The sequence below is a fragment of the Physeter macrocephalus genome, chromosome 4 (assembly GCF_002837175.3).
Source record: "Physeter macrocephalus isolate SW-GA chromosome 4, ASM283717v5, whole genome shotgun sequence".
Classification (NCBI taxonomy): domain Eukaryota; kingdom Metazoa; phylum Chordata; class Mammalia; order Artiodactyla; family Physeteridae; genus Physeter; species Physeter macrocephalus.
The window spans coordinates 9,392,479-9,409,684 of NC_041217.1; the positions used below are offsets into that span (position 1 = coordinate 9,392,479).

Genomic DNA, 17,206 nt, shown 5'->3' on the forward strand with positions numbered 1-17,206 from the left:
TCTATAAAAGATGAAGGTTAATTTTACTGAAGTTCTTTATGGTCAGGGAACATAATTTTGAAAAATCCATGGCCTAGTACAGAATTAAAAATTTGTTTTGATAGAGAGAAAAGGATGATAAGAACAGATTACTAAAACTTGTAAAACCAACAATGGTATTCTTTTTTTTAAATAAATATTTATATTTAATCCCATTAAATAAGAATATATATTAAAACATGCATATATATGCATATGTATACATATACACTTATATATGCATATGTATACATATACACTTATATATGCATATGTATACATATACACTTATATATGCATATGTATACATATACACTTATATATGCATATGTATACATATACACTTATATATGCATATGTATACATATACACTTATATATGCATATGTATACATATACACTTATATATGCATATGTATACATATACACTTATATATGCATATGTATACATATACACTTATATATGCATATGTATACATATACACTTATATATGCATATGTATACATATACACTTATATATGCATATGTATACATATACACTTATATATGCATATGTATACATATACACTTATATATATACATATACATTAAATTCCTTAAAAAGGAATATTTATACTTCATCCCACTTAACATTAATACACACTCAGTATAAAAAATCAAAAGGCATAGAAATATGTAAAATAGAGTTAGTATTTCTTTACTCTTACTCTTTAAAGGTGATCACTGTGGACTTTTTGTATATATATTTCAAAACTTTTAAATTATCTATATACAGAACTATCTAGATTTTAAAAAAACAAAATAGAAATCACATTAAGAATTGTGCAACACGATGTATTTTTTTATTTTTTATTTTTTTTGCGGTACGTGGGCCTGCCACTTTTGGGGCCTCTCCCGTTGCGGAGCACAGGCTCCGGACGCGCAGGCTCAGCGGCCATGGCTCACGGGCCCAGCCGCCCCGCGGCATGTGGGATCTTCCCGGACCGGGGCACGAACCCGCGTCCCCTGCATCGGCAGGCGGATTCTCGACCACTGTGCCACCAGGGAAGCCCCAACACGATGTATTTTAGTTGACGTATACGGACAGATATCATTCCATTATGCATTTTCCTAACCAGTTATTTTCTCCAGAAGGCATCCCTAAGTATGGTGTGTTAAGCAAAATTTAAAAGAAATTCTCAGTTATTTTATTTTTCCAGAGTATCACTTAAGCTCACCCAATTCTGTTCCGTATTGTTACCATTTCCCCCGTTTCTCAAATGTCTGACACCCTGCACCAGCTAATGCATTTCCTTCCACCAGTATGCCAAACTGGTGAAAATGTTATCAATTACACTGCCACCTTGTGCCAGAGTCCACCTGAGCGCCACTTGCCATCCATGAAGAGGTTCTCATTGCCAACTGAGGAACAAGAGATTCAGCTCTAAAATCCTATCTTAGTATTTACTTTCCTAGACAACACATGGCAGTCATCGCTTGCAATAGGTTGGGTCTCTTGGGAAGCAAACCCTGTGATGGAGATTAGCATCCACGGTACTTATTAGGTGGTGCTCTTGGGAGAAGTATGGACAGGGGTGAAGAGGCAGAAGCTGGCCTGTGATCAGTCTCAACAGTGCCTTCAACAAAGGCTTTATTTCCACCATGGGCTTCGGCAGCCTGGTGACCTTATGGATTGTCCTAAGTTGAAACAGCAGATATCCTGGAAAAACAGCATGAAATAAACTCCACACAGAAACAACAGAATACATCACGCATAATCCTTTCCCTTTTCTTAAATCAGTTTTTTGAACCTTCTGGTAACTATCAAAGGTAACCAACGAGCACGTGCTATTTTTTTTGTATAATTACTAACTCATGATCTTATGTATGTATAAGATCTGTTTCAGGCCTTTCTAGTCATTTCCATTGATGCTTAAACTGTTCCACAAATTAGCCAGTGGGAGCGGCTCTAATGGTTTCCTCTGTCTCTTTTCTTTGACATCTATAATCGTTGATAGCTTTCTTGCTTTTCAGCACAAGATGCCAGAGATCTATTCAACATATTTTCCACTCAGACCTGGAATCAATCAGTTTCACAAGGAGGAAAATTAAGTTCTGAGACCAGAATCGAAGCCCCAGAAGTGGTCACTGCTACCGATTTGTTTTTGCTTCTGGAACTGCTCAGTGAACAGGTATTTACATAATATGTATTTTTTAAAAAGATAAATAAATGAAGGTAGGTGTCTTTGTCAGCCCAGGCTGCTATAACAAATACCATAGACTGAATGGCTTAAACAACAACATTTATTTCTCACAGTCTTGGAGGCTGGGAAGTCCAAGATCAAGGTGCCAGCAGATTTGGTGTCTGGTGTGAGCCCGCCTCCTGGCTTGTAGCTAGCTGCCATCTTGCTGTAACCGCACATGAAAGAGAAAGAGGTCATTTCTCTCCTGTCTCTTCTTTTGAGGGCTCTCTCGTGACCTAATTACCTCCCAAAAGCTCCGCCTCTAAATATATCACACAGGAAATTAGGCCTTCAACAAATGAATTTGGGGGGGGAAACAAACATTCAGTCCGTAACAATGAGAATGTGTATTTTTTAGAATAAGAAAAAAATTGTGTATCCAAAATGATATTTCTATTTCAAATGTATGATTACTGTGTATTAATTTATTTGGTTTTATGCTTTTCTTTCCATATTTTCTTATATTGAAAATCTTGGTGACATGACATACACCTAATTACTCGTTTGATTTATCCTAAACCATACACATATAATAATTTCAAAATAATAATACCAATGTCTTTAATAATAAACCTACTGAATGCAGCCTGTGATTTATTTGTGGTAATTTTTATCCTTAGGATATATCTCACTAGCGATGGACTGTAAAAATATTGCATTTTAATTATTCTTTTCCATGTGTTTATGTCAACAATTTGTTATGCAATTAGATTCTTTTTTTTTTCTCATTTTTAGGAATTGCTTAGCTTTTTATTTCTGAAATAATTATACTTTTTGATTACATAAGGCTTTTACAGGGTTCCCAAGTAAATATATATTTGGACATTCAGTTCCTTTTTCTTTTTCTTGCCCCATGGTAACCATTTTTAAATAGTTTTTGTTTATCTTTCTACTGCTTCAAAACACAAGTAAATTTATACTTCTATTCCCTATCTGAAAGCATTTTTTTAATGTGAAAATTAGAAGGACTTTAAAACAGTCATATATTTGCATGACCTGGTCCTGTAGTTAGACAACTATATCAGATAGAAGATTGCTTTATTTTGTACTAATACAGACTCAGAGAATAGGACTTCTAATTAGAAAAAGCAAGTATTATCAATCTGTAAGGAAATGTATTGGAATATTATAATAAAAATAGAATATGTACTCATATTCATGTAGTGCTTTTCAGTTTATATAGCAATTTCACTATGAATTTATTAATTTGATTTTCACAATAATCTTACGACTTTATCTCCACTTTACAAATCGGAAACTAAGGCCTGGGGAAAACAATGCTTTGTCCAAGGCCTTGCCAGTTACTTGTCAGCTAATTACTGACCGAGGTAGGGGAAGAATTCAGCCTGTCTGCCTCCAATCCATATTGTAATGACGCTGCCTCTCAAATCACTTGCAAATATATATGGAACACTTGTGTCTTAGGCTGTGTCTTCTGTAGTTGTCGTAAGTTACTCCAAGTAAGTTTTCGAAGTAGGAAACCCTCTATTCCCTTTTTGAAGGTTCACAATACAAAATAACATTGTCAAGTCTCTGGAAATGTCTGTATTTTTTGAAATCTGTGTTATGTTGCATTTTTAAATGTTTCCTGATTTCACAAGACCACAGAACACCCCCCTTGGGCACGGCCCCCCCCACCCCGGCTCCGGACTTGGCCTGAAAAGGTGTCAAAACAGTAAGACTTGTTATTGTTAAAAGCGTGGGTGAATGCACTTCGTGGCAGCTTCAATAAGCAGTTATTTTCTTGACATAAACCATGCTTGAGAATTACATTTGGTTTAGATGGACATCAGTGATGTGTCAGAAGCCAAATTTTGAAGATCAATTGTGTTGTAATTTGATTCAGTCAATCCTTTAGCAACTTAACCAGGCCCTAATTTAAAAAAAAAAAAAAAAACATTTACTGGTAATATTTTCCTCATAGAAAATTCACCCATATTTAGTTAACAGACTAACAGGAAAATCCACAGCAGTTTAGAGTTGCTTTGTGTGTTCCTAGCAACGAGAAACCATGACAGAGCACGGCCTCAGCCGGAGTCTTCTGCATTTTCTCATCTGCAATGCGGTAAGTTGATGTGGAGATAAATGAGTCTGAGATACAAAGACGTATTTACCCCTGGAAAATACGCTCTGCACTAAAACAGAGGTGAGTACAGATGCAAACAGAACAGAACGCGTGGAGCTACAAAGCCTTGAGTTTTCAGGAAATTTATGTACAAAGTAATAAAGAATGAGTACTACAATTACTTGATACAACAGGATATTCTTTATTGTCTCAACTTTTTGTTATTTTTATTATGATTATTTCAGGTCAAGTGACCTATTTTTTTAAGAATACAGAAAACGCTGTTTTGAAAAAAGAGGAGGCACTTTAAAACTTGGATTTTTTTCTCCATTATTATTATTTTTTTTTTCCAAGTATCACAATGTTTATTGACAGATACAAGTATATAAAATCAGGGCATGAACGTGTCTTGATAAATTAAGTAGACTTAATTTCAATACTATAATAAGAGGGACCAATTCAAATTCTCACCATTTGTTTCACACCCACAAAGACCACTTCAAGGACATTTACAATCTCTCAAAACTGATCAGTTTTGTGCAAGTAAACCCTGTTTCTTTTAAAAAGACTTGTGCACGTGCCCAGGCTTAAGGATATTAAAATCTAGCACATAAAGCCCATTACTAGAGGTAGAAATACAGGCAATATACTGTTACGGCAACAACCATCAATTACAGTTAAGAATTTTTCTGTAACAACCAAATGGATAATCAAATATTGCAACAACTCAAGTATTACTGAGCAAAGTGCATTTCTACAGTATTCAGTGTTGCTATTCAGTTTTCTAACTTAAAACAGCCTACGATAACTGTCAGCAAAGAAGGTCCCTGCAATAGACTGCCTCTGCTTGAGAACTTATGATGTAATTATTGCATGCTGCTAATATACTATCTAAACATTAAAGATACGCCTAAAATATTTGATGGTAGACAATGATTAAGACTTTACACTACAGGGCTTCCCTGGTGGTGCAGTGGTTGAGAATCTGCCTGCCAATGCAGGGGACATGGGTTCGAGCCCTGGTCTGGGAAGTTACCACAGGCCGCGGAGCAACTAGGCCCGTGCGCCACACTACTGAGCCTGCGCATCTGGAGCTTGTGCGCCGCGACAAGAGAGGCCGCGACAGTGAGAGGCCCGTGCACTGCAATGAAGAGTGGCACCCCTGCTCGCCGCAACTAGAGAAAGCCCTCGCATAGAAGCGAAGACCCAACACAGCCAAAAATAAATAAATAAATAAATTAATTAATTAATTAATTAATTTAAAAAATACAATTTGATAAAAAAAACAGGAATTTTAAAAAAATTTTTAAAAAGACTTTACACTACAAAAAAACCTTATTCAGAAGGAAATCTTAACTGACATGCTTCTGCTTTAAATATCGTGAAAACATTACAGCGAGATGAATTTTCGCAGTGGTTAGGTCAAATGCAGTTACACCATAGCACAAGTATGTTTTGCACAATTTAAGGCTTTGGCTGGTTCTTTTAGTCAGCTTCTTCTTCTGATTCTTCTTCTTCAGCAGTTTCTAGCCAGGTTAGCCACTGATCCACCTGGAACAAAGCCTTGCCTTTCCCTGGAAACTCTTGGGTTATATCTTCTTTCCAAGCCAAGAAAGCTTCTTCTTCAATAATCTCCATGTCATAGAAGTGAACAAAAAAGTGAAGTAACATGCCTTTCGGGACGTTGCTATTGCAGCAGTGCACCTGAAGAGCATAGAGGGCGCTGACTTGTAGCTCAACGTGATCATGAAGGAATTTCTGCATTACTGGCTTGGAGGAAAGAAGCAGTTGTTTTCCCTGCCCTAACTGTTCTTTGGAAGGAGCAGAGGAAGAATCTCTTTCATCACTGGGTGGGTTTACTTCACTAGAAATGTACTGTAAGAAGCTAGTCACTAAGATGTTGACAAATCCTTTACCTACATGACGTTTGGGAGAGATGTTATCTTTAATCCACTTACATAGGATTTGAGGAGACGGATCCAACTTTACTTGCTTTAACCGTGCCTTCTCCAATTGGAGGAGTGGGAGTAAGAAACTCAGTCCCTTTTCTTCCAAGGTCTCCAATATGCGGTCCTTATTCTGATCAATTTCTGGGAGCATTTTCTGCACATTGACCTTGCTTTGTTGGAAAAGCTCTGTTAACCCTTCTCAATCTTGTAATGTAGCTAATTGCTGAAGACAAAGTAAGAAGAGAGGAAAATGGGTGCCACTTTCCAGTGGTTGAGCTGGTTCTGAAATACTCACCAGCTCCGCAATGATAGCACGAGCTGCAAACTGTGCTACATATGATCTCACCAAGGGGATGTCAACCTCCAGTTTGGGGCACTGGTCCGATACATTCAGGAAAGCCTGCATGAAGTTGTCCCTTGTGGCCGTCCCTTCCTGTTTGAGTAAACTGATCAAAGAACTTGCTTCTTCTTTATCTTCATCACTTCTGTCTAGTGCCAGGATGATTACTTTGCTTAGCGTCTCGGGGAGTAAGTGTTTAGGAGCCCTCATCTCTCTTACACCACTGACAGCTTCGTTTGCATTTCCACTGTTCAGGTACTCCGTTACAACAGCTTCCCTTAATTCAAGCAGCTCTTCCTTTGATGGTGGTGGCTTTTTACTGGTCTTGGCAGGCTTTTCCTGAATAAGTGGTGGATTAGTTTTGAGACCAAGCGGAGGTGTGTGTCCCAGCGGTGGTGTTTGAGCGCGTGGTGGCTGTGCACTAGGAGGAATCATAGTTATCTGGGGCTGAAACTTTGGCACTTGATTTTTATTCATTAGGAAAGACTGAGCAGGCCTCAGGCTGACCTCATCTGCATTAAGCTGTCCTTTCTTAGAAAACTGAGGTGGCATATCCTTCGGCTCTCCTTGCAGCTGGGATAAGAGTGCCTGACTCTGGTTATGGGAGAGCTGGCTTAGCCCCTGGCTTTTCATAAACTTGCCTCCCATCTCCCCAAACTGCGATTGCGTGGGAGGCACGATGTGTCCCCCATGGCCACTGAAGAGTTGACTTGAACGATGACACCCCATGGTGGGTGAAAATCTGTCCTGGATAACTCCTGGACCAGTACCGATTCCGGTACCTGGCATTTGTCCAAACTTATCAGCAAGTCCTCCAAGTGGGTCCCTATCCATTTTCATCCTGGGTGGCATGAACAGTCTCTCCAGAAGGAAGTCACTTCTCATGCCTTGAGCCATAGGAGCAGGAATAAACACTGCTAGATCTTTCGCTGCATCTCGACGGATTTGACCGATCGTCTTGGGTCCATTGTCCGGAAAAGCCTTGCGAGGAGCCCAATGGTGTTCTCTCCACTCTGCGGTATCCTGCAGCAGGAAACGAATCCTCGCCGGCAGTTCCTTACTTAACACCAAGGAGCACATTCGGGCAAAGTACTGATCCATTAAGGACTTGGCTCGTTCATGGTCTAAGCTAGGTCTCACCGTCCTCATTATCTGACAGAGGCACTCCAGATCCTCTCCCATATCTATGAGTTGGACTCTCTTCTTTTTTTCCAAAAGTGTTTTGATGCACTTATGAAGGACAGATTCATGAATAAGATCAAGCTTTCCAAGTTCTCCAATGAATGTGACGTTCCCCAACATCTTGATCTTAGCAACGACACTCTGTTCCTCTTCCTCAGGGAGGAGGGGATTTTCATGCTTATCACAGACATCAACATTTCTGGTTCGGTTTTCAAATTCATCTTGTAATTTGGAAATGAGGAGGCGTCTGAATGTTGTGCTTTGCTTCTGTCCTGGTTGACCCTCTGCATTGCAGACATAGCTGAGCATACAGGGAGCTATACTTTGGCTCTTCTAGGGCTTTGTCCACAATCAGCAGTATGACCCCTTTAAGGATGAGGTTAGACTCTACAGCCACCTTGAAGAGCTCAAGGCATAGCTTGTCAAACTTCTCAGGAGTAAACTTACTTAGTATGCCTCTTACTTTCCTGAAGATTGCATCATGTCGTTCTTTTTCATTTGCGGAGTCGTTGGCTGCGGAGTTGTCATCTCGTCCAGTGCTTCGTGCAGGAATCCATTTCTGAGCGTTTTGCCCTGGGGTTCTCCCCAGGAACTCGCTGTTGCCAGCTGTCTTGGGATAGTGCTGAGGTGCCCCCCTACTTCCTCCTCCGCCCGAAGAAGCACTGAAACTAGAAGCACCCCCTTCGGCAATCGCACTCTCCACTTTGGCGGCTTGACAACGAAGAATCTTCAAAAGAATAATATGAATGCATGGGGTGGGGAGGGAAGGGGATGGAACAAATGAAAAACCTTCACCGAGAACTCAGCAGCTGCCACTGCAGCTGCCTCCTCAGGATCCGGTCGTCGGGGGGCAGGGAAGGGGGGAGAGGGGAACGGAAAACAAAAGAGGGGGAGGGAAGGGGGAGGAAGGAGTCGGGGCTGGCCTGAAACTCTCAGCTGGAAAGAGTCGCTGCTGCAGCCACCACCTCCATAGAGCTCCGGCTCGCTGCTGGCCTCCATTCTTAATTTCTGAGAAATTTCCTTGAGAATTTAAACTTTTTTTAAGTTTTTTTGTTTTTTTTTTTTTTTAAGTACAGTTACATATAGACGTAGAAAAAATCTCTGGGGATTTGTATGGCCCTCGGGGGCTAAATTGAAAACACTGTTTTTTTGGATGAGTTCTTAAATACAAAGGGGAATTAACTGCAGTATGGATTTTTTCCTAAGGTAATGTTAATTCACTCATTCATGAAAGACCACAAAATTACTGTTTATTAAGTGCTCTGGATTCTGATAGGCCCTTTGGGAAATACAGTCCAAATGTAGAGAATTCAAGGTTCATGGTCGTCGCTGCTGTCAATTCGGTGGCATGACAAGGTGCACGACTGTGATAAGATTAGTATTACTACAAGGGGAGCAATGAAGTTATTCGTTGTGATGAAGTACTGGGTGGATTTTAGACAACTATAGGAACTTTGGAGAGAGAGATATATGCCTGGAGGAGTATAGTAGAGACAGTTTTTGAGCCAAGTGTGATATGTGAGTTGAGCAGTGAACAAAGGAACCCTTGGGTAGCAGGCAGAGAACAGAGAACGTCCTGGGCAGGTGGGCCGTGTTAGCAGCGGCAGGAGAAAGTAACCCTCCAGCCCCGCCCCGCGATAGATTCTGGGGATGAGGAATAGCAGGGTTTGTGTGTAGGATGCATGGAGAGAAAGTTCTAAGGGAGAAACGCATGATTGTTGATGCACCAAGAGGACGCATTTCATCTGCGTAGTATTCATGCTCAGAATGTTTACACTGAGTCTGACTATCCAAATTGTAGCACATTCTGGAAAACCACTGTCCTGGACCTTTAAAAATGTCAACATCATGAATGGCAGACAAGGCTGGGAAACTGTCCCAGATTAAAGGAGGTTGAAGAGACATGACATGAGTGACCCTAGATTGTAGCCCAGAGAGGAAAAGTAAATTAAAGAAACAAAGGACGTTATTGGTATAATTGGGAAAATTTGAAAATGGATGTGTATTAGATAATGGTATCGTATTACTGTTATATTTCCTGAGTGACATAATTGTATTATTATATGGGAGAATGCCTTCATTCGTAGGAGATTTGCATTTAGGGATGAAGTGTTATGATATCTGCACGTAGTTCTCAGACGGTCAAGAATATATTCGTGCGCGCACACACACACACACACACGCGCACACACAGACGAGAAACGAGTTCAGCAAAAGCTTAACATTGAGGAATCCAGACAAGGGGCATATGGGTGTTTCTCTTACTATTTTTGCAACTTCTCTGTAGATTTCAAAATTTTCAAAATAAAAAGGAAGGAGAAAATAAATTTTCTGTGAACATTTGGATGTTCATAATTTTTTTGTTTTACAACTTCTTTTATTTACTTGATACTCATTGAACATGTTAGTAAATGACCTCAGGGCTATGCCACTCAGTTTGCGGTGGTTATTTTCGTGGAAACATTTGCTTTATGATCGTAATTAACACATTTTAATGTAGCGTGAGCGCATGGTAATCCTGAGAATGACTGGATAACTATGTACCATTTTTTCCCCCTTGAGTGATAGACTCATGTGACACAGCAGGCTTTTCAAATGGTCCTAATCCTTACCACCATTATAAAACAACTTCTTATAAGCATTTTACTTTTTTTAGGTGTTCATGAAATAGTGTAGATTGATTCGCTATGAAATAAATAATCAATACCTATTTTTTATATATGTATTGTATGCCTATAACTTGGCCAAGTGCAATTCTTGCCTGCAGGGAGTGTGTACAATTACTGATAATATGTATACAATTACTGGCCAGTTTACTCCAGGGCATGTCGGGCAATGGGGGATGATGATTTTTATGTGCCTCAGGAGTGATGAGAAAAGTGGTGTGATTTTTCTGATAACAGTGAGATTTTGGAGAAACACACCTGGATGAATTGCATTGAGGCCAAAGATTTGGGCTGTTCCCAGGGAATTATGGCTTCCAGAAACTGCCAGCAGTGGATAATTCTCCTTATTTGGGGCTGTACTGTGTGCCTTCCCCTTTAATCATTCCATCCGAGGAGCTTGGGCCATACCAGTTCTTTGGTAACGTGGTCTCTGCTGGCATCTGGAAGGAGTCACTTTTTAACAGGCTTTCCGTCTGCTAAGATGATTAATGATACCTGCTCAAACGGCTAGAGCTGTTTTTCCTAGCGGAGTTTGTGGGCGTCTGCTGACTCATGCGCCCTCTGACCTCATGACCCCATTGTGATCTGGAGCGTGTACTTCCAAGAGGACTGGTCAGGTGAGTGCCAGGCTATACCCATGGAACAAAACCAAGTTAAATGTTGCACAACCTAAAAACTTGGCTGTGGAAGTGCCACACTCCAAATTATAAATCCATCCCTCTTTTTAAAAAAATGAGAATGATCAGTTCATTTCATCTGGTTTTACCTTCCATGGGGGGAAGTTAGTATTAAGCAAATTCCTCACCCCATTCAACAGGGTCCAAATAATGCAGCCACACAATTAAAGCAACGTGGGCACTATTGTAAACTGAAATCACGGTTCACTTTACAATGTAAGCCTGATAACCAAGGAGAACTGATCAGAAGGTGGATATGGAGTTCATTTATTTAAAACATTCAGAACCCTGATATCCTCCCCTAAATTAGGATACAGAGAAATACAAAACATGTACAAAACATACAATACAAAAAATACAAAACAAAATGGTAAAACAACAACCACAAAATGCATTTGTAGCGAGTGCATTCTAGTGTGCTTTGAGGTGGAGTATCACACACCAAAGAAGAGACTAGACATGGAAGGTTAGGAAAGGCAAGGTCTAATGATGTAGAAGAATGATTTTAATCTACACAACATTATAAAAAATTATTAAAAGGATTTAATTTCAGAAGGAAGATACTGGGAACTTCAGTTTGAATAATTAAAACTGATTATTTCCAACTCACTTTCCATACTTACTGGAAATTTACAATGAAAGGTACACACATATATTTTAAAAGAAATTCTACAAACCAAGTCTCCATTTCAATGTTAGATATTGGAAAAAGAACAGCAAATTAAATCCAAAGAATATAAAGGGAAAAAAATGATATGATAGCATAAAAGATTAATGGAACAGAAGAAACACACAATAAAAGAGATTAATAAAGTCAAACTTGCTAAATTGAAAAGATTAATAAAATTGCTGAGCCCTTAGCAAATGTGTGTGATGGTGAAAGGTTGCAAACCTCCATCATATCAGAAACAACGCTAGGATGTGCTGTCACTACTTTGTGTCCTAGTATACTGGAGGCCCCGAGCATCGCAGTAAGAAAAAGACAACACTTTTAACGTTAGCACAGTAGGAAATAGGCATTATTTGCATAAGATATAATCAAAAATTTGAGATTTTATACATAAATAGTATCAACTGATAAGAGAATTTAGCAAGTGTGCTGATTATAGCCAGTGTACAGAAATCATTGCATTTGCATATACCAATAACACAGGTAGAAATTAAACTTTAAGAACAAGGTACTATTTAAGGCAATATAAATAATCCAAATACTTAACTCTAGGTGCAAGAACTCTATGTAGAACATTGTAAAATATTCTTTAGAGGAATTAAATACGATCTAAATACTATTGAATTCATGAATTGTAAGACTCAGTCTTGTAAAGGTGGTAATTTTAAGAAAATTGATTAATACTATTCCATCAAAACCCCCGCAGATGTTTGTTGTTTGGGGGGTCTGGTTTGTTAGCTTCAGAGTGTGTGTGTGTGTGTGTGTGTGTGTGTGTGTGTGTGTGTGTGTGTATAAACTGAAAAAGCAGTTTTCCTTCTGAAGTTGGGAGTTGATTTTTCTACAAGTCTCACACTTTTTCCTGGTGCCTTGAACAATGTGTAGTAAACCCCAAGCACTGCACCAGCAGCACCGAATGGTACAAGGGGCCCCTTTGTGTATCCTCAGGTCTCCATATGCCCAGGTGCAATGGTATGATCACTGTGCTACCACAGTGTGTTTCTGCTTCTATTCTAATGAGTCATTCACTGCTTAATTCTCTTCCAAGTTAAAAAGAAATCTCTGCATGTGTCGTTGAGTGGTTTTGCTTTAAAGTTTAGATAGGTCTGTGGTGGAAAATTGTGCTCATTAATTTTACGAAACTGTTAAGTTAAATCAAATACATGATACTTTAACTGAAGTTTGTGTTTGAACACATTGAGCATCAGTATTCTACTCTCTTCATTGGCTGCTGCGACAGGAGAAACGGCTTGAAAAACATGGCTTCTACCCACATTCTTAAAGCCGACCAAGACTCTACTGCTTTGTCTGGGAAGTACTGATTTTTCCACCGTGTTTGTCTGCCCTCTAGTGGTTACAGAGCAAAGTCCAAAGAAAAATTCCACAGGTCAGAATCAGATGATTTCGTTTTGAGAAACTATTATTATTATTATTATTTTAGTTCAGCCTGGCTCTCTGTGTAACGTATTACTACATTTAGAAATCTGGGACAGGTCAATAGCCTAGACATTGGCATACACTTGTACAGCGCTGTTACATATGGTGTTGTCAAGTATGCAAGATTTTTAGTTCAATACTAAAAGACTAATATCAAAATAATTTATACGTTGGTAAAGAAAAAAACCAATGGAACCCAGTCAAAATGATAATTATAGATAAAAGTTTTGAACCCTTACACATGGTGCTAAGCACTTTCCATACATTATCTGATTTTATCTACACAGCAATTACGGAAGCAGGTCACTATTTTACAGATGAGGAAACTTGGGCTTAAGGTGGCTAAGTTCAAATATATGACATCACTTATAAGTGGAATCTAAAAAATAAAACCAACTAGTGAATATAACAAAAAGGAAACAGACTCACAGGTATAGAGAACAAACTAGTGGTTACCAGTGGGGAGGGGGAAGATACAGGTAGGAGGTTAAGCGGTACAACTACTAGGTATAAAATAAATAAGCTACAAGGATATATTGTACAACACAGGGAATGTAGCCAGTATTTTATAATAACGATAAATGGAATATACCCTTTACAAATTGTGAATCACTATGTTGTACAACTATAATTTATAATATTGTACATCAGCTATATATCAATTTTAAACATTTTAGAAAGGTCAAAAATAAACAATAATAATAGCTAAAGCAACTTTTAAGTGCCAGGAACTCTACTAAGCACTTTGTGTGTCTGTATTAGGCAGGGTTCAGGGTAGGAAACAGAAGCCTCTCCAGAGATTTAAAGTGGAAGTGGGTAGAGACAGAGAGTGCAGCCCTTACAGTCAGGGAAGGGCCAGGGAAGCAGATTCTCGGGTGGCTGGGATGCCCGCCGAGGTGACACAGGCCCAAGGAGCTCCCACCTCTGAGGTTGGCCCCGACATAAGACCACAGGTCTCACAGGACTGAAAAATCCGGACAGTGGACTGGTACTCCGCTGCAGGAAACCTCCCAGTTCTGACACCTTGCTCGCCAGCACAGACGGCTGAGCTGCAGGGACACGGCCCCTCGCTCCCGTCCAGCTTCTGCCTCTGGCGGACAGAGCACAGCTCACACCCAGAGCCCCTGCTGCCAGGGAGTGGGCCTCCCTTCCGGCCGCGGTGGACCAGGAAGGAGCATGGGAAGGCGTGGGGGTGGACGTGGGGGCAACTGGCCACATCACACAGCGTCTTGTCCGTCCAGTCCCCGCAGAGGCACATGTTTCCGCTTCTGCATCTTGGAGATGAGGAGTGGAGCCACCAGCAGGTGACATCGCACGCTGGAGCATCAGGGTAGGAGGCTGCGCCTCTTTTCTCCCAAAGCACAGCACGTCCCACTCGTGATGTGACCGCACGATGTCAGCGTTCGTTCCAGGTTAGAATTACGTGGAAGCGGCGCCCCTACACACACGTCTTTCTTCATGTTTCTTCAGGATGAGACCCAGATTCAGAGACAAGTGAATTGAAGATGGTGCCCTGCTGCCGTCTCCTGAGTGAGCTGACTGCCTGGGCTTGGGATAAAAAGGCGTAAAATCAAAACGCAGCTCTCCTGCTCATCTTGTTCTTGCGGGAAAACAAACGTGTTCGCTAATACCTGTAAGTCTGCCCGGCACAGGGAGCTCGTGGTGTTGCTGGCGCTGGAATGTGGCCGCGGTCGGCCGATCTGGAGGCGTCGGGGGGCCTTACATGGGGTGCTGTTCTTGTCTGTCCGGCCGGGCTCGCCGGGCTGTGCCTCCCCTCCACGTGCTCTCCAGGCGCGTCCTCAGCTCCGGGGGCGGACGCGGAGCCGCATGAGGCCAGTCTGACCGCTCCCCTCAGGAATGAGCACTCTGGTAGAGGACCCGTGGGGACTGAAGATAGAACTGCGACGTTGTGTGGTAACCTTCTTCGAGGCAGTCATTTCCCGACCGCTTTCAGTAATGGCCGTGACTCCTGGGGAGAGTCCTGCGGGGGCGGGGGCTCCTGATTCTTGTCCCTTCCCAGGCACAGTTGTTCATATATGTACATGTGGGTATATGTACGTGTGTATATATATGTATGTATGTGTATATATGTATGCGTGTATATATGCATGTGTCTATATATGCATGTGTATATATATATGTGTATATGTGTGTGTGTGTGTGTGTGTGTGTGTGTGTACATGTATATGCACATAATTTTGCAAGGCTGGTGGAAAACAGTGGCCTTTGTCCTCATCCAAGAGTGTATGAAAAGCACTTGGGGAGCTTCCAAAAACCTCCTAAGCTAATGCTGCGCCCCGGCGGTGGTAATTTAATGCATCTGAATGAACAGAGCGGGGCTCAGAAGTGCCCGTTTCGAAAATTCTCTGGCGTGAGTCTAAGCTCACCTTCGCTGTGAATCATTAACCTAAAATGGATATAGCGCTGTGATCTCTTCAGGAGGAACTGGGCAGAGGCTCGGAGTTGTAATGACAACTTGAAGAAGACTAAGTCATGAGCTAACAATGTCACAGTTTCCTGGATTAGAAATAGCTTGTTTGAATTTTAGGAGCTAGAGATTTTAAAGTGTCAGAATCAAGGATGTAATATTTGTAGGGAAATTAATTCTGGCCGTTTCGAAAGGTGCCTGGCACTTTTTTAAAAGGGAGTGCATATAAAAGATCTAAAGTGCCCTCAAGTGGCTAAACTCTAAATTACATTTTAGCGAAAAGATTGATTTGAAAAAGGTGAGTAGAGAGGAAAGAATTCTTTGGAGTCCAGGATTTTCTTTCTTTCTTTCTTTTTTTCTTTTTTTAAATAAATTTATTTATTTATTTTTGGCTGCGTTGGGTCTTCGTTGCTGCGCGAGGGCTTTCTTAGTTGCGGAGAGCGGGGGCCACTCTTCATCGTGGTGCGCGGGCCTCTCACTGTCGCGGCCTCTCGTTGCGGAGCACAGGCTCCAGACGCGCAGGCTCAGTAGTTGTGGCGCACGGGCTTAGTTGTTCCGCGGCATATGGGATCTTCCCAGACCAGGGCTCGAACCCGTGTCCCCTGCATTGGCAGGCAGATTCTCAACCACTGCGCCACCGGGGAAGCCCCAGGATTTTCAATTCACAATAGTAGAAGCTGCGATTTGAAAAGGAGATGTGGATGCCATGAGATGTGTCTTTTAGCTGAAATTTCCTCTCACAATTGGTGGTGAATTATTTCCATCCCTAAACCTCAGGTGCACTAGGGATGTATATCACCTTAGGAGGTCCATATTTCACTTGCAGTTTTGTTTTCTTATTGTAACCTGGACTGGCCTCCTTAGACTCACTCTCCATTGAAATGCACCAGGATTATATCGTCTGGGTTGACACAGAGGAATAATCACATATTTTTGTAAGCCTTTGTTTATAATGAGGATTATGGATTGATTTTTCCAACAAATATTAATTTAGGAGCTCTTCTGTGCCAGCATTGCTCTGTGCATTGGGATTACAGTGGTCAACTAGACAGAAAAGACCTCCATCCTCAGGGATGTGTGTGAGGTGTGTGCCGAGAAGACAAACAAAGACCCAGATTGCACCCAGCCCAACTCACCATCACCCCTTCATAGGAAACGCCATCCATGGAGATCATCTGACGTGCTTTGAGGGGACTAAACATGGAGGTGGGACGGAATCTCATGGGTGTGCTGGCAGCTTTAGGTAGGATGGTCAGGGGTGGACTGAGGTGAGATATGAAAGAAGTCAGCTGTATGCAAAAGAGGGGAAGAACAACCAGGTAGAGAAAGAGCAGGAGGGGAAGAGCCAAGCGTGTTTAGGGGAAGAGTACAGAAAGCAGAAAAGCCAACGCGCAGGGAGGAAAGGAGCAGATGGGCCAGGAGGAGGTAGCTGCCAAGCAGACCTTGAGCGCTGTACTGTATTCCAAGCTAGTGAGCCAGCCACTGAAGGTCTTTAACAAGCGGGGTGCAGAGTGAGCCAACTGGATTTGCATTTTTATAAGTCACTCATGTGCCG

At 41.2% G+C, this 17,206-nt stretch overlaps 1 protein-coding gene across 1 annotated transcript; it reads right to left on the reverse strand.

Annotated features, from left to right (window-relative positions):
- Window positions 1-5,720: 5,720 nt before the first annotated feature.
- LOC102978297 (eukaryotic translation initiation factor 4 gamma 2-like) lies at window positions 5,721-8,775 on the reverse strand. The gene is given in 3 exon segments (XM_055083854.1): window positions 5,721-8,065; window positions 8,067-8,577; window positions 8,700-8,775. Coding segments are annotated over 3 exon segments (2,862 nt in total). The 3' UTR covers window positions 5,721-5,790.
- Between the last annotated feature and the right edge of the window lie 8,431 nt (window positions 8,776-17,206).